Source organism: Coregonus clupeaformis, chromosome 11 (assembly GCF_020615455.1).
Source record: "Coregonus clupeaformis isolate EN_2021a chromosome 11, ASM2061545v1, whole genome shotgun sequence".
Classification (NCBI taxonomy): Eukaryota; Metazoa; Chordata; class Actinopteri; order Salmoniformes; family Salmonidae; genus Coregonus; species Coregonus clupeaformis.
Window position 1 is genome coordinate 27,055,149 of NC_059202.1, and position 19,014 is coordinate 27,074,162.

A 19,014-nucleotide genomic window follows, 5' to 3' on the forward strand; every position below is an offset into this window, starting at 1 on the left:
TCTTCTGCACAGATTCTGTCAGACCTGGGCCCTGACAGTAAATCTCAGTAAGACAAAAATAAATGGTGTTCCAAAAAAGGTCCAGTTGCAAGGACCACAAATACAAATTCCATCTGGACACTGTTGCCCTAGAGCACACAAAAAACGACACATACCTCGGCCTAAACATCAGTGCCACAGGTAACTTCCACAAAGCTGTGAACGATCTGAGAGACAAGGCAAGAAGGGCCTTTATGCCATCAAAAGGAACATAACATTTTACATCCCAATTAGGATCTGGCTAAAAATACTTGAATCAGTTATAGAACCCTTTATGGTTGTGAGGTCTGGGGTCCGCTCACCAACCAAGAATTCACAAAATGGGACAAACACCAAATTTAGACTGTATGCAGAATTTTGCAAAAATATCCTCTGCGTACAACGTAAAACACCAAATAATGCATGCAGAGCAGAATTAGGCCGATACCCGCTAATTATCAAAATCCAGAAAATAGACGTTAAATTCTACAACCACCTAAAAGGAAGCGATTCCCAAACCTTCCATAACAAAGCCTTCACCTACAGAGAGATGAACCTGGAGAAGAGTCCCCTTAGCAAGCTGGTCCTGGGGCTCTGTTCACAAACACAAACAGACCCCACAGAGCCCCAGGACAGCAACACAATTAGACCCAACCAAATCATGAGAAAACAAAAATATAATTACTTGACACATTGGAAAGAATTAACAAAACAACTGAGCAAACTAGAATGCTATTTGGCCCTAAACAGAGAGTACACAGTACACAGAATACCTGACCACTGTGACTGACCCAAACTTAAGGAAAGCTTTGACTATGTACAGACTCAGTGAGCATAGCCTTGCTATTGAGGAAGGCCGGCGTAGGCAGACCTGGCTCTCAAGAGAAGACAGGCTATGTGCACACTGCCCACAAAAAGAGGTGGAAACTGAGCTGCACTTCCTAATCTCCTGCCAAATGTATGACCATATTAGAGACACATATTTCCCTCAGATTACACAGATCCACAAAGAATTAGAAAACAAACCCAATATTGATAAACTCCAATATATATTAGGTAAAATACCACTGTGTGCAATCACAGCAGCAATATTTGTGACCTGTTGCCACATGAAAAGGGCAACCAGTGAATAACAAACACCATTGTAAATACAACCCATATTTATTTAACTATTTGCACATAATGACATTTGAAAGGTCTTTATTGTTTTGGAACTTTTGTGAGTGTAACATTTAATGTACATTTTCACTTGCTTTGGCAATGTAAACATAATGTTTCCCACGCCAATAAAGCCCTTAAATTGAAATTAAATTGAATTAGTGTGTGAGTAAGAGAGTAAGAGAGTAAAAGAGAGAGAAAGCGACAGAGAAAGGAGAGCGAGCGAGAGCGAGAAAGAGAGAAGGACAGAGGAAGTGTGTGAGAGAACACAGTTAGTAAACCATGGCTTGGAATCACTGAAGCCACAGCTTTCATTCCATCATTTTGTTAATCCTTCAGCTTCCCGATTTACTCTGGTTTTGAAAAGATTTGTTCTTAGAGCACTAATATAACAGGGAAAGGGAATATAACAGGGAGAGGGAGACAAGGACTGGGCCAAGGAGACAATGTGTCACATGAGATTTCCCAGGCATCAGCCCTGAGGCCAGACGGCATTGTCACAGCGCCACAGGCTCTCCAAATGGAGGACATAGGCCTACATAAACACATACTAGCCAACTCATCCATCCATGAACGTGCTGCTCTCCCAACCCTGGGTCAGAAAAGCAGGGCTTATCTGAATCAACTCTCAAACTAAACACTGCTAAAATCAACACCTCGGAATCCCACATCCATACAAGGAGTCGTAACGACAGAGAGTAGAGGGCAGAGACAACACAATGCCACTGATGTCTCAAATTCTGAGAGAGCGTGCAATTGGCATGCTGACTGCAGGAATGTCTACCAGAGCTGTTGCCAGAGAATTTAATGTTAATTTCTCAACCATTTCTCAACCATGTTTTTAGAGATTTTGGCAGTACGTCCAACCGGCCTCACAACCAGACCACGTGTATGGCATCGTGTGGGCGAGCAGTTTGCTGATGTCAACGTTGTGAAAAGAGTGCCCCATGGTGGTGGTGGGGTTATGGGCAGGCATAAGCCACGGACAACGAACACAATTGCATTTTATCGATTGCAATTTGAATGCACAGATATACTGTGACAAGATCCTGAGGCCCATTGTCGTGCCATTCATCCGCCGCCATCATCTCATGTTTCAGCATGATCATGCATGGCCCTATGTCGCAAGGATCTGTACACAATTCCTGGAAGCGCAAAATGTCCCAGTTCTTCCATGGCCTGCATACTCACCCGACATGTCACCCATTGTGCATGTTTGGGATGCTCTGGGTTGAAGTGTACGACAGCGTGTTCCAGTTCCCGCCAATATCCAGCAACTTTGCACTGAAGAGGAGTGGGACAACATTCCACAGTCCACACTCAACAGTCCAATCAACTCTATGCGAAGGCGATGTGTCGCGCTGCACGAGGCAAATGGTGGTCACACCAGAAACTGACTGGTTTCCTGCCCACCTATCCGCCCCACTTTCGTTTTTGCCTTAAGTAACCATCTGTCTTATGTAACCATACCAAACGTGACATATCATACTAATTTGAGTAACCTGGATTTACATTTACTATGTTACGTCTAGTCTATGAGACCAGGCTGAAATAACAGGTCCAAACCGCCCTGGTGTGAAACACTTAGCAAATCTGGACATTTTGCAAAGGTTGACTGGATGATTTGTCTCAACTAGGAGGCTTGGATGGGAGAGTGGGCTTGTGAATGCAGCTTGTGTGTCAGTAGGTCTGGTGACATGGAGGCCAAATAGTGCATGAAGCCTGTGTCTCCTCAGCAAGTAGAACAGAGCTTTGTTTTTCCTGCTCCCGCTTCATGAAATATTCACCAGTCAGACAATTGGATATCGCTGAAATGCACAAGCTTAAATTCTACTGCTGGTGTGTGTGTATGTTGTCCCACGTGATCCATGACACATCATTTGGAGTCCCACAGGGCCAGCTGTTCGTCCCACACACATAATCCTCTTGGGATCAAAGCGGGTCATTTGTATTAAAACATCTGTAATGAGAGCAGGGCCAGAAGGGCTCAACGGAGCCTGACCGGATCAATGTAGACCCACGGAGAGAAAACAACAAGGAGTGTTAGAAAGCCCTGCCACGTTCCCTGCTCTCATTACTAAAGACAACACAATCCACATGATGGAGGCTAAATAGCTAGACACACACACAGCAGAACAGAGGTTACGACATTGCAGACGAACCTCACATCCAAGTTCCAGTTCATCAGGCTTGATATTGATTTCTGAATGCTATGTCCTCTGTGTGCATTTGTGAGCCAATCACTCGTGCAGTGGGAAGAAACGATATTGCCTGGTTTTGAAAGAGGTGCTGATAATTCAGTGTCATTGAATGAGGAGTTCATCTTGGGCATCGATCAGGGTTCAGGCTAAATTTAGCAGAGCGTGTCGCCTTGTGCATCTACCCTTGAGAGATTGTCTAGGAAGGAATAAATGACAGCAGCTTTAATAGGGTCACTGAGTGACAGATTAGACACACCATCAGTGCAATTCAACTCCTGCAACCCACAAGGTCATCAGTCTCCTATTGGCAAATCCAGGAAATGTAGAATGTACAGATATTGTAGCATGGACAGATATTGACAAGCATCTGACCATGTGTCAATATGGCTAGTGTCTAGACATGCTGACAGGACTAAACTAGCATGGGAGACCCAGAGCTGTGAGACTGGGGCCCTGCCTGGGACGCTAACAAGACAAAAACTGTGTTCGAATACTCATACTAACCGCACTAACCTTACTATTTGTGACGTAAATTGAGTATGTAGTATGCTCATTGGTCATAGTATGGATATAGTTAGTATGCCAAAAGTTCCCGGATGTCGTACTAAATTCGCCAAAATACTTGGTATACAAGCAGTGGGCACTATTTATGCACTTTTAGGGCCCATAATGCAATTCTTCAGAAAATGGGCGTGACTTCACAACGTTTGAAGAAAATATGCAGCCGAAGTCTGACATTACATTTTACATTTTTACATTTTAGTCATTTAGCAGACGCTCTTATCCAGAGCGACTTACAGTTAGTGCATGCATTATTTAATTTTTTTTCATACCCCCTGTGGGAATCGAACCCACAACCCTGGCGTTGCAAACGCCATGCCCTATCAACTGAGCTACATCCCTGACGAGAGGCGAGAGGGGATACAAATTCATTGCTTTAACTAATTATGACAAATGTTAAGAAAATGTGGAGCAATATAATAAAGTAATGACTTTTCAAATAAGTTACGTTACACATTATGTTGGCTGACAATTTGTTAGCTACGCTATCCTTACGAACCGCATAGCATTACAGCAGTATGTACCGGTATGTTAGCTAGTTACCTAACATTAGTTGGCTACTAATACATCGAACTTGCCAGGCAGTATATTAACTATATGCTATCTAACTACCCAACGTTGACGTTTATTAACTACCCAAGTGGTATAGTCGTTGTGCGTTCTCAAATGGACATAGTTCATTCTGGCTATCTACTCCGATTTCAGAGCGTGCCAGAGTGCAGAATAACTGAGGAATTTACAAACGTTGAACACCGGTTGAATATGGCCGGTGTCAGTAAACGGCGCCAAAAATAATCGTTATTAAATTGTTGCCAGCAGCACAGTTACAGTCACCAACGCTCTGGATAACATGAAAACAGCCTAACCAGCTCTGCTAGGGCGAGTAAAATGGTCAGAGTGAGGTGTTCTCTCATTTGTGTCTGGAAGTAGCTAGCCAACGTTAGCCAGTTAGCTTCGGTGCTTGACTACCGTTGTAAGGTCAGAACGCTTGGATCAACCCTACTCCTAGGTCAGTGTCCAGTGTGCGCTCTGAACGAGAGCAAAACGCTCTGAATTTACGAACGCCCAGAGGTCTCTCTGTCACTCCAGATTTAATTTTGTAACACACCCGAAATCGTAAAATGTCTAGCTAGTCATTTGTAATGCTAACATGCTAGCAAGAGGTTGCATAGCAACAGCATCAACTTCCGGTAGACAGGCGAAGCGCTAGTATGCTCAGCTGAAACGATACCGTTCGTTTACAGTATACTAAAATGAACTAATAGTATATACTCATTAAGTATGTAGTATACAGTATGTTAGTATGGGAATTCGAACACATCTAAAGAGTTCTGAGGACCATGGTCCCTATTCAATCCAAGCCAGGCCAGTATAAGAATATACTTTGGGATTTATATAGACTAGCTAGTTAAGAAAACCATGTTTACAGTGAGAAACCCAACATCTGCGTTTTATCAATCATGTGCACAGCCATTAAGGGCCAAAACCAGAAGGAAGATTGATATAGCCTATATCGTGCTTCTAGTCCATGCAGGGCATCACAATGGAAAGATATTCAGAAAAGGGCCTTAAATTACATACAAAGTATGTCATGACGGTTGCTGTTCCTCTGTCTGTTCCCTTGGGGTAAGGACTGGGCACAGTCCACGGAGTAAAACACTACTGACCCACATTGCCTGAAAAGATCATCATCATGCCATCTCCGGCCTCTGTCATAAGGCATATCCTCATCATAGCACAGCAACAACAAAAGATCCGGATAAATCCTCTCGTTTACTGCCATGTGACAGAGTGGCCAGCTGGCAGGGGATGCCGTCACACATTACAGTCAAGGCTGGTATCTGACTGGGAGTGAAAGGACAGCCTTCAACCATGGCTGGCAGCAAGGGACCAAATGAATAGGGACTAGTGCAACATGAGCTGCTGGGCATTTAAAGGGGCTGGAAGATTGGGCCACTGTGGCAGGACAATAGGGCTGTCTATACCAGTCCTCTCCCATCCATTTCTCCAAGGGAGTCAGCGAGAGACCTGGCTGGCAGGGTTAAAACTGCAGGGGTTGTGCCACCTTAAAAGGAAATCAGCATTGACTGAAAGAAGCACTGAAAAGGCCTGGGTCGACAACAATACTGCAGAAACACACTAGGGGAAAAGTGCATCAGGGCCATCTGGGTACATTGATACTAATGCAAAATGAGTAGAGCTGCATTTTTTTGAGGGGTGCAGCATGACGCAACGGCCCAAAATACACTTTTTCCCCTTGCCTAACTTCCTTCCCTGCAGAGAACGAGAGAGAGAAAGAAAGGGAGGAGGAGGAGGGGATACTCACAGCATAGGCAGCGATTAAAACAGCAGCATTAGCCCTTTTCCGCTGGTCAAAGCTGGTGTAGTGTACGATTCGCTTTCTGGTCAGTGTGAACGACTGCAGACAAAAGGAGAAAAATACATGTAAGGAAAAACAGCAACAATCACATTAATTTAGAACCTCTTCACATTAAAGCTACTTTAGATTAGAATAATTGATAAAGATATCTACAAACACTGGATGAGTCACAGCAAACTCAACTAAACCATGTCTAAACAACAATGGTTAGGTGACCAAAGGTTGTACAGCACTGTGCATGATCATGCATTTCTATCTGGCATTGAAACACACTAGTCCTATAAATACTAGTGTTAATGCCACACACAGAAATCAATAACGATAAACTCGGCAGCCTCCTATTTTCTACTCAAAAAAGATGCAAGAACGTGTCAGTTTCGGGGCTAATTAATAGACCTGAAGGAACATCTGGTTCTGGCACTGTGCTGGCTTGTATATTATATTATATTAGGCTATATTATTTGGACAGATGCAGATAGACGCTGTGGTAGATGCTCAGGACACCATTGATCCGTTAGGGAGAGGAGCCGCTGGCAGAACAGGTGGGCTGCAGGTGTGTGTGCCCAGTCAGTGTTCTCGTTCAGAATCACTGCCCGAGGCGGCCAAAGCACTCTTGAAGCAGCACAGGCAACCTAGAAGATAGACGCTGCTACATAGGGCTAATCAGTAATATCAGGAACAGCATGCTTGAGTCTATCCTAATTGAAGTGTGGTATGGAAATGAAACCACAAAGGCTTGTAAGGATGACCCGCCCCCGAGAGGAAAACCTAGGCAGCAACATACAGTGGAAGGGTGTGGTCATGAATCAATGGCCTTTCCTCAATTGGATTTGCTCAACTCCTGCGTCCTCTCCCCTCCGTCCTCTCTTGCCTCCTTTTGAAAAAATGTCAAAGGTAAATCGAGAAGAGGTGGCGAGGAGAGGGAACGTGGACGAAAATGTGCTTGTATGAAATGAGACTCCTTTGCCACTAGCGGGTCATCAGGCAAATTATGTTTACAGGGGTGGATCCCAAAATACATGTGTAAAGTGATACAAACTAATTAAGTTAGTTGTGCTAGACATTTTATAGTTAAAACGATAAGTAGCATGTTGTTTTTAAAACGTGTGCATGCTTTTCAAAACAAAAGCTGATTCAAAGGGGGTGTGGCAGATTTCAAAACTCTATCCTCAATGAAAGGTGGCTATCGAGGAGGGGAGACACTCTTCGACCACTTACCGGCTTCTGGGTCACGGAGGAGAGAGGACGGAGGTGAGAGGGTGGAGGACGGACTTTTGTCCAAATTAGAAAAAGGCCAATAACATCACCCAGGCATGAGGGAAGCGACCTACTTGTTACATTCATGGCAACAATACGCTAGTCTTTATAGAAAAAAATGCTTTATCACAGAAAAATGTAGCCTACGTACTACACTGTCAGTGTTTCCAGTACAGTGATGGCTATATGAGCATGAGGACATAGCCCACAATGCACTGTGGGGGAAATAGACTCAATCTGCTTTAATACTTTCACCTTATATGTAAAATACTTCAAAAGACTAGCTAACAAGGCTGTTAGAGGATGTAGGCCTACGACTAAAATAATAGGCCTAAACCTCCAAGATATTGAAGAAATATATTTCCAATAGACAGATGGATTTGAATTATGGCTTTGTAATGTTTATGAAATGATCTGGGAAATGAATTAAATCTACTCTACTTCACAAATATCATGAGCAGTGAACACAACATATGTTTAGACTTGCTTGATCCTCTCTGGGTAAAGGTCAGAGTTAAGCAGGTTAAGCCAGACCAAACTGAGGCCAGGCCAGACAGAAGCATGAGTGGTGAGAGGATGTGGAAATAGGGTAGGTGAGTGGGGGCAACAACACATATCAAATGGACTCTGTAAGCCCCAGATCTCAAGTCCCACAGGTGTGGGATGTTCACATCCTCCAAAACGGTGTCATTTCTCAAATCAGGGTTGTCCACTTTTCTTGGGGGTTTTTTCTCTCCGCGATGATACTCTACTTGTCATGCAGCAGATCCAAACCAATGAGGTTCAAAGGAATGTTGTCCCTAGGGCAACACACTGTTCACAACACAAACACTGGAGGACAAAGCGTGGTGGCGTGGACAGGAGGGAGGGGGAGACAGCCATAAAAACATCATGCTTGCTTGAGACTTTACCTTCAACATCGACCAACACCTACATACGACAGACCTACAGATTGTCTGCGTTGACGGAAAAATGACAGGACAAAAAGACGCAGAACCTCTATTAATGAAACTCTCTCTTTCCGAGAGTAACATTCACATGGGGGTAGAAAGGCATGAGTTAGACAAAATGTGTGTGTGTCCGGGAAGTTGGAAGCTCCCCTTGACCAGGGTCTTATGAGAAGGTTTTGGCCTGGTGGGCCTTTTAAAAAGGCCAATTGAGAGCAAAAAAAATGTGTTGACCTAGCAAGAACTTCACATCTCCTTTACCCCACATACCTCTGAAGGTAATTGAGATTGCTGAACAATAAACATATTGGGAGAATTTAAGCACCCAGAATGACGACAAGAACTCAAATACTCAGGTTAGCCTAACAGCAACTGAATTAATGTAGAAATTGGCATAAAAGTGTCATAGATCATCGTAAACAGCAGAAGTGTTACGACTCCTGGATAAAAGCCCTGATTGAACTCAAATGAATTCTAATGCACATCCATAAACAAGAACAAAGATAGCTTTATAAACATGCCATGAACTTGACAGGCATAACCACTGAAATCCTTTTAAACTAGCTAGGTTTCCATCCAATTGGCGACACATTTTTATGCGAATATTCTCAAATCTGCATAAAAACAATATGCACATTTTCCCACCAGAGATGTTTCCATCAAATTGACTTGTTGGGGATAAAAGGCTGTGCATGATGACGTAGTGCACTTAAAAATACCTTTTGCGGTTAAATAAAGTTAAATGGGTTTCCATCGCATTTTAAACTCTACTGATGGTTCTCTCACAAAAATGTTTGTGTTATATAGCGAGTGTCCCCTCTCTGTTATTGGCACATGCGCTCTAGACAACAGCTGGCAGATACAGTGCGGGTATAGCCTACATGATGAGATTATTATGGACAAAAGGGCAAGATAATTTGTTTGTCAAACGGCAAGCATCGATGATCATGTCACCTGAATAAGACCCTTGATGTTTATTGGAAAGGAGCATCAAGCTCATCACCTTTCACCACCCTGTAAATGTCATCATAATTTATTTAATCTGTATCCTAATAAACTGCATGCTTTCCCGACGAGTCGTAGTGGGAGGACCACACAATGTCATCGCGTGACTCCAAGTTTACTTTGATATGATGGTCATTATATCAATAGTTGCGCATAAAAGCGTTTCCACCTACATTTTACACAGAAATAAATTTACAGACACAGAAAGATCGCACCTTGTCTAGCATATTTTGTTTAGTCAACATTTGGAAAGTTGACTGACAAATGTTTTGTTTCCATCAGGCCTGTCATGACAATTTTTCTCAGATATTTACTTTACTCGCATAAAAAAAGGTTGGATGGAAACCTGGTTATAGATCAACATTTTTTACTTTCTAATTTTAATTTAGTATGTGTGCCAATAGGCATATACTTTTTTCTGGATGTCAACTACAAACATCCTGTTATCAATAGTGGTAGCCTAATAATCACTGAAGATTTTGTTTGCACCAAACATGACAAACAGTAGTATCTCATCATTCTTTGGGGAGGCTCCAGAATAGACCAAAATACACCGTTTATTAGGTACACAAGTTTATAATGGTACACCACCCCGTTCACGAAAATGGTTTGTGAGCAATGTTCCTTCAAAAAATGTTAGGCACTCAGCAAATTTCAGGTCTGCTGAGCGCAAAATTGAACATTGTGAAAATTCGGTGCAACTTCCAACGTGCGTTTACTGTGAACACTGAGGCTGTACCCGCTTTAAGTTACAGTTTTAACAGTGACCAAGTAGGCTACTGTGGCTATTTGATCCTAATGTTGGCCTACCAGTGTCCTACCATCAAAAACTATGGAGAAAACTAATCCCATACCATTTTAACATGGAAATAGCTGTTCTATCATTCAGCCTACAGTAGCAGCCAGTGTGTGGTGTTCAATGTAGGCCTACATTCCATGAGACTTTTGAAACACGCAGGGCTTGACATTAACCTGTTTATCTACTTGTCCTTCAGACAAGGAGGTGACTGAAAATGTTTGTGTTGTTTGATGCAAGAAAACACTTTACAAAATAATTATTCCCATACCATTATCACAGAGAATCAGACAAATTATGCTACCCTCTGCCTATTGGCTACTCAGCTTATTCAAGCCTATCTCAAAATATAACACTTTAAGACAAAAACAAACTCTTTACCCGATTCGCTTTCAAATTTGTCTAGAAACGTACACGTGTTGTGCTCTTGTCGGAAGCAATCACTCCCCTATTGCGGACTACAAATTATCTATAACTGGGCCAATAACTCACTACCTAGCAAAGGATATGAACAAAATGTGCACACGTGGCTACATGCAGCTCTTACTTTGATCTCAAAACAAGCACATCTACTCACGACCACAGCTGTAAATACAGTCCAGTTGAAAGTAAATGGCCCAGATCCATATATGGCAATGGTCTATTTGCATATAGGCCTACTGCAGCTCTGATTGTTTATGCTGCACCAGTCTGTGTACAGGCTGAGTCTTGCCCAATAGAACCCTACTCAGATGCGTTCTGCATACAACAAAATCTTGTGCATAGTTTGTTTTGGTATATTGCATTGAAAGTGGCTAATATTGCGTCGATTCTAACACAATTGCCACAGTAAAGGGAAACGTTGATAGTGTTAACTAACAGGGAAAACTCTAGAAAGTTGAGTGAAGTTCAATCTCGTGCTTCTCTCTGTGGGTTGATATTTCTTCTGCACTCTGCCCCGGGGACCTGCGCGGCAGTCTCGGGCTACTGCCCGCCTGCGCAGTCGCACAGCTTAGATGGAATATTGCTCGTGAGTCACGTGGCTTGCTATATAAAGCAGGCAGACAGGCATCAAGGCATTCAGTTACTGTTTGATTGAATGTTAGAAATTGGCTAAATGAGTTACCTAAGCCACTTAGTGTGGGGTATGATCGTCGGTGTCAGGTGCACCAGTTCCACTATCTCAGAAACGGCAGGCCTTCTGGGCTTTTCACACACTACAGTGTGTAGGGTTTACCCAGAATGGTGCGACAAATAAAAAACATCCAGTCAGCGGCAGTCCTGTGAGCGAAAACAGCTTGTTGATGAGAGGGCGAAGGTGAATGGCAAGAATCGTGCAAGCTAACAGGCGGGCCACAAACAGCCAAATAACGGCGCAGGTCAACAGTGGTGTGCAGAACAGCATATCGGAACGCAACAGTACTTGTCACAGATGGGCTATTGCAGCAGATGACCACACCAGGTTCCACTCCTATCAGCTAAAAACATCCAATGGGCACACGATCACCAATACTGGACAATTAAGGAGTAGAAAATGATCGCCTGGTCCGACGAATTCCGGTTCCTGTTCAGTCATGCTGAAGACAGAGTCAGGATTTGGCGTAAACTGCATCAGTCTATGGGCCCATCCTATCTGGTACAGCCTAGTGGCAGTGGTGTAATGGTGTGGGGAATGTTTTCCTGCCACACGTTAGGTCCCTTTATACCAATTGAACAACGTTTCCATGCCCTGAAGAATTCAGGCTGTTCTGGAGGCAAAGGGGAGTCCGACATGGTACTAGATGGGTGTACCTAATAAACTGGCCACTGAGTGTATATTGTAGCCTACACTACGAGCTGGAGCAGATTGTGGTGTGTCAACCCACACATATTATCCTGGCATCTCCAATGACTCTCTGTGTCCGAGGGAAAGTGCCAACGCAGCTTTGGGACAGGTGAGTCAGTGGCTAAAAACAGAAAGCCAATTACTTTGCCAAAGCCTTGATTTTACATGGTCAGAGGACTTTTATTTTGTCCATTCATTCCATACCTACCCTTCTAGTTTCACAATGGTTTTACAATGATATGCACTGCCAAAGATGCTCACATACTATAGCTAAAGGCCTCTGTATTTAGTATTGTCCTTGCAAGTAGCTAAACTCTAGCCGAGGGGGCAGTGTGTGGGTTTTGTAATTATCTAAAAACTAACCCCATAAACTACACTACTGTATGTGTTGGCATGTTTTCAAATGCCACAGTCCTTGCGGTTGTTGTCAATGAGGGTGTGCGAGGTAGAACTACACTAATTGGTTTTGTTGTCACAGATGCATAACATACATTCTTACTGAGGAAAGGCATGAACAGAGGCACATGACTTACCTTCAGCTTTTTGTTGAGTTTACAGCTGTATCTGTACAGCATGGCTAGGTTGAGGGGTCCAAAATCCGCATAGAAGCTGAAATATAATTAACATTTAACTGGACTGGTTAAAACATATTTCCATTCTACATAGAAATGCCTAATATAGAGATGACTTAGCTATCCTAATTCAGGAATGAACCCCATCTGTCATATTTCTTATCAATGAAATGTGTGTATTGAACCACCATTTTGTTTGTTTTACTTTCCTTTTCACAAGTTCAACAGGGAGGGTTAATCAAACGCTTGCATTATGTAAACCATTGGTCAACCCCAAGCCGAGTGGAACACAATGGCTTTATTAATCTGAATTGGAAAACGTTCAATTAAAAGCTGTTACATAATTGCATGAAAGCTCTTCAGCAGCCCCAGCAACACTTGTTGGCGCTGTCCAGTGGAGCGTAGCTAAAGAAATGCACTGAAGCGAATGGAAGTGCGAAGAGATACTGAGGGGGAAAACAAAACTTACTTTTCATAGATAAATTCGTCATCCGTGCAGAAGTAGTGCGTGTTTGCAGTGCTTTTTGGTTTGCTTCTTAGGGTAGCAAAATATAATCGATCTAAAAAATAAATAAATAAAAAGGATACATACATGTATGAACAGCAAACCTTCAGGGGCCATAAAAACAGTCATCACACCACAGATAGAACAATTAGGTTTAGTTATTTAAAATAATCTGTCATCACACTTTACAAAAGAAGACTGCGTTGGCAACATTGTTTACTCGTCCGATTGTATCACTCGCTTTCCGCGAGCTGTGATTACAAAGTATCTGATTTGCCGTACAAAACTACATTCATTCAAAATGTCAGTTTATCTCAAAATAGCAGATTAATTCGCTATCTTAGTTTACTTTGAAAATAAGAAAATATAAGTTATCAAGTTAGCCAGTAGCCATAGTTAGTTGTTCTCGAACCAATTCGTATCAATAACAGACAGCTTAGACTGGCTCGCGAGGTGCAAAATAAGAAGGCTAACTAGCCAGGTTGGCGATAACTAATTAGCAGAAAGTTCACACACAGCTAACAAATGTTAACTTACCTTTTATTAATTCACAGGCTCCTATCAATTCTATGTCGTCTGCCATTTTAAACAAAGTTGAAAGGATAGGAGAATGTTTAAGGCTTTCGAGAGTCATCGACACACAGACAAGTTGCCAAGACCGACTAAACTGGTAAAAAGCTAACTAGATAATGATATTAGACAACATTTAAAAACGTAGAGTAGCTAATGAAGTTAGTTGGATAGAAGCTATCCTAGTAGCTAGCGGTTTGCTAGCAGCCACGCACTTTGCTCTGCTCTTTCTAGGCTAAAATAATAAATTAGACGTAATTTGCAAATTCCAATTCAAAATCCATGACAAAGAAAAGTAAAGCTCTGCAGCAGAAAATATTTGCGTGTCTCTTCGTTTCATTCAGCGCTGAGGAAAATATCCATGCATTACAAATAGCAGACGTCCTCTTGACTTATTTCCGACCCAGACACCGCACAAATCTTTTCCCTGAATCCCTGCCATGATTGCGGATAGTCATTCGACTACAAGCACACATCTTAAAGGGACATCACATGGTAACCAGAAACCCTATCACCACACAAAGGCACGTTGCCAGGGCATGGTCTCCCTCAACCAATCAGCGATCAAAAACATTGTCTAAAATCGACAATGGAGGGAAGGACCCAGTAAAGACAGTAGAATAAAAACGTATATGGGTGAACACTGAGGCCTATGTCAGTAACACACTTTGATTATGCCTGTTCAGCATGGCCCAGTGGATTATTTACAAAAGTTATAGGATGCAGGAAAAAACATCATGACATGCTATAAACCCACCAGAACTATAGATGTAAATAAATATATAGCTTGAGATGAGCAACTGAAACGTCAGTTAATATTTTACCAACCTTAGCCAAACGCCTACTTAGCGACCGCATAAAGAATTTCAGACCTCTTGGAGTAATGGCTAAGATCTTGGTTGCTGGACCTTGGATCATGGAGTCGGGGCGATTCCCTGAATTTCGCTTCACTGGTGTCAGAAGTGGGATGGTGCTTATTTTATCTGATAAACTCAATACAATATACAACCAAACTTGATCTCAGCTTAATCTCATCCTCAACGTGTAATTTATCTTTATTTCCAAACATAAGTACTGCCCCTAAAGTACACTGTGACACCAGAATCAGGTATCATCATATAATTAGCGTAGGAATTAGAATACTAATAATAGTATAGTAATAATAATGACTATTATTACTTAATTTTTTTGTGCAAGACATTTTATAGATAAAACAATAGGTAGCATATTGTTTTAAAACCTGTGCATGTTTTTCTCCACTGACAAAACAAAAGCTGATTCAAAGGGGGGTGTGGCAGATTTCAAAACTCTTCTGCGTTTTCAAATCTGAGAGTAAATAGAGCCGAACATATTAATAAAAGTCCCCTTGTCCTTGAGAGATTTACGCGGTTATCAAAATGTCACACCAGGTTAAGCCTCCATTTTACTGTGATGTCTTACATGGTCCTGAACCTCCCTATTTGTAAAATGTATACCGATGTTGCCCTAAAAATAAATACTTTACCCAAGAGTAAAATTATATTTCCCATTGACGGATGGTGTTTTTTCAGATCCCCTAACAATACTGTTTGCAGGTCCATCTGAACCCTGATATTATGACATAACAACCATTCATGGACCCGACTCCAAAAGCGAGCCACCGATGGACAGTACCAGAAAATATGTTCTATTGATTGTGTTTCCTTGTGGCAGAGTCTGCACAAGGCTGACTGTTCAATGCCCCATAAACTGAGCATTCTTTTTGTAGCAAGTATTTTATATAATAGCTTAAATTGAAATTAATGGATTGATGTGTCAATTGTTGTTTTACAGTGACTTCGAAAAGTATTCAGACCCCTTGACTTTTTCCATATTTTGTTATGTTACAGCCATAATCTAAAATGTATTAAATAAATACAAATCCTAAGCAATCTACACACAATATCTCCCGAGTGGCGCAGTGGTCTAAGGCACTGCAGTGCTAGCTGTGCCACTAGAGATCCTGGTTCGAATCCAGGCTCTGTTGTAGCCGGCCGCGACCGGGCCGGCAGGGATGTAGAGCAGGGTTCGATTCCCACGGGGGGCCAGTATGAAATAAATAATAAAATAAAAAGTAAATAATAATAACGACCCTAGGCACACAGCCAAGACAACGCAGGAGTAGCTTCAGGACAAGTCTCTGAATGTCCTTGAGTGGCCCAGCCAGAGCCCGGACTTGAACCCGATCGAACATCTCTGGAGAGACCTGAAAATAGCTGTGCAGCAACGCTTTGCTTTGTCATAATGGGGTATTGTATGTAGATTGATGAGGGGGAAAAAAAACAATTTAATCAATTTTAGAATAAGGCTGTAACCTAACAAAATGTGGAAAAAGTCAAGGGGTCTGAATACTTTGCGAAGGCACTATGTCACTTAATAGTAATTTAATAGGATCTATATGGGTATCATTCCCTGTGCCAGTATTTATGTGGGTCACCCTCAATGAGAGGGAGTAAAGCAACCCCTTGTTATTGCCATCATGCACAGTTTGGGGCTAAGTTAGAGGCTACACTGAACTTATGCCTCTGGAGCTGCTCTTGAGTCAAAGTCCCCTAAATTGACAAATATTATCCAGAACTTGACCAGGACAAACTCTAGCCTTTCAAGGTAGGCTTTCTTAAAGGGATGGTTCACTAAAACTATACATGTATCTAATTTTTACTTATTACCTAGGCTTGTATCAACCCTATGAGCATACTCAGGTTTATTTGGTAAGCACAAAATCATATACATTTGTATTTTAGTGAACCGTCCTTTAAAGATGGAATCCACAGTAGGGGAAACAGCGTCAGTGGCCGCCCCACTGCTGTTTTTGTTTTGTTGACGAAGCAGAGCTGAGGCGTGTCACGCATATATATTTTTTGCTGTTCTATAGCGTGGCCAGAAAAAAATTGTTCATTGTTTACATTAACTCCTTTGTTTTAATATCACAAATGGACGTGGCAGTTTCACCATCTGTGATAGCATGCCATTTATGATAGTAGCTGTTTCATTCAATCACAGGATTGCAATAAAGACTGTGCCTGTTTTCACCTCACAGAAAAAGTCCCATAATACGGTTATTACCAATCAATAAGTGGATCTTAGAAGAGATACCACAAAACAAACTATAATACACATTGATCCTAATAAAGGTTGATGCCTCTGGCAGCAGTTAGGGAGAGAATGTGGTTTTCCACGGATCCAGCTCACCTGCTATGAGAGAGATCCAGACCCGCTGCGAGGCTGATGCTGCGGCTGCAGGCTGGCTCCAGTCACTGTGCTCCTGGGCCCTCCAGGACGCAACGTCTGACATGACTTCATTGGTGTGCAACAAAACGGGAGGTTTGGGGGCCACCCTGGACCTTGGCGACAACTCTGTGGATCACTGTGCCCCTTCCAACCCCAGAATATAAAGGAGTCGATGTTTACCAAACGATAGAAAAAGGGGCTTTGTGAGTGCTGTACCCCTGAGCGTCCCAGAGGAACACAAAGCTAAGGACGGTGGGATCAGGTAACCATCTCAGGTTACTGCAATGTGATCGGCCCTCACATGGGGCTCCTGTTACACAGCAGCCAAGGTGTGAATTTCAAGCTTCCTTGAGTTCCCTCTCCGATTTATCAACCACTAATGTGTAATTTCCTCTCTGTAGATAGATATCGATCTGCCCTATAAATGCTGCTCATTTGTCATCTAATTGCTGTGCTGTGTATTACAGTATTTTACACACACCACATGCATTGACGAGTTGTTCGTATTTGGGGTCATGTCAATCGGGCACACGTTGAGACGACCTGATACTCTCCACATCTGACATCATGGAAAAGAAGGACAAGCAAACCTGTACTTGTAAAGCAGTGGACGGCTCATAATAATGTCTGGGACAGTTAAAGTGCCACCAACCGCCTGTGCTGTAAAGAGATGTACAGTGCAGGTAAGCCAACAAGGAAAGCAATTTCAGACAAGGGAATGTTTGGACGTGCATAGTTTCCTCTAATCTGTTTATTCTAAAGAACCACCAGACAATAGGCGTATTACACCAAGGAAGTTGTCTTGACAGGGTGTTTGTGTGTTTTGCTAACTTTAAAACAGTGAAGTGATGCAATTTCCCCAACCTCTCAGTGTTGGGCAGTTGAAATAGCACTGGTGTTGAAACATAGGCTTTTATGGCTCTGCCAATTCTCCCAGTAAATATTTTCACTTCAGAAGCGTGTTGACAATAATACCTTACGCAACCATTGTTAGGGCAGTTCAGAAAGGTTAAGCAAGGGTTGACGAGGAACAACATACAAGCGTGTATATTAGACAAATACATTTTACATTTTCAGGCCTGTTCTTTCATGTCATCCTACACTATGAACCTGATAATATTGACTATATTGTTTGTTTATCTTGCTTTATCTGCAGTGAAAATGCCACAACGGCCCTAAAGTCATGTGGTGTTGACATACTGTATTTATCAGCACCACCACAAGTTTGAGAACGCACAGAGATTACATTGTAGGCCTACTGTACTGTAGCAAACAAATCTTTCTCATTCACATACTTTCAAGTCCTACATCAGCTCTCTAAACAGTCTAAGGTTTGGTACCTTTTATTGTCTTAGAACAGACTGAAACAGGATGGGTGGAGAAAGAGGAAGAACGATGAAAAGATGGAAGGAAACAGGGCGAAATGATAACTGATAAGCCTAAGATTACACAATATCCCCTGCCGTGAGTACATAGCCAGGACCTGGTGTCCAGTCCCTGAAATAGACACAGCAGCCTATAGTTTATATAGTGCCACTATTCTGGGTGTAGTAGTACGGTTTTATTTATGAGAATTTGTAGTTTTCTGTTCTATGGATGTACTGTAAATCGGTATACAATTCATTGACCGAGCTCCCAATAAAAACTATATTATTTTCAATTTAAAACGATAGGGTAAAATTAGGGAGTTTTTGACTTTATCAGCAACACATGTAGATTACTGTTATGAATAACTGGAGATTGAATAAAGCTCAGTGGTCACAACAACATCCCCAATGAGATCTGTCTCCATTGTCCCTGCATCTGGTGGTGAGTCAAGAGGACTGGAATAGGCCACAAAAATAGCTAACCAACAAGCCTTGCAGTAAAACCCTTAAGCCCTCACATTCACCACTTACTTTCATAACCACTCAACGAGCAAAGCTAAAACACACCGTAGTTGACCTTCACATTATATTTTCATTACTTGGAGAGCTTATTGAAAAAGTTGT

The 19,014-nt window shown here is 42.2% G+C and overlaps 1 protein-coding gene across 4 annotated transcripts in view; it reads right to left on the reverse strand.

Moving 5' to 3' along the window:
* The window catches only part of LOC121576467 (dual specificity protein phosphatase CDC14AB), a 49,299-nt gene extending 35,064 nt beyond the window's left edge, over nucleotides 1-14,235 (reverse strand). For 3 of the 4 annotated variants that reach the window (XM_041889628.2, XM_041889627.2, XM_041889630.1), the window contains exons 1-5: nucleotides 13,742-14,235; nucleotides 13,169-13,259; nucleotides 12,661-12,736; nucleotides 8,487-8,531; nucleotides 6,265-6,357 (exon numbers count right to left, since the gene is read on the reverse strand). In XM_041889628.2, coding sequence (XP_041745562.1) covers nucleotides 6,265-6,357; nucleotides 8,487-8,531; nucleotides 12,661-12,736; nucleotides 13,169-13,259; nucleotides 13,742-13,838 — 402 coding nt within the window. In that variant the 5' untranslated portion in view covers nucleotides 13,839-14,235. The remainder of the gene's footprint in view (nucleotides 1-6,264; nucleotides 6,358-8,486; nucleotides 8,532-12,660; nucleotides 12,737-13,168; nucleotides 13,260-13,741) is intronic. The other variant, XM_041889629.2, reaches the window with a different exon arrangement.
* Nucleotides 14,236-19,014: the final 4,779 nt, after the last annotated feature.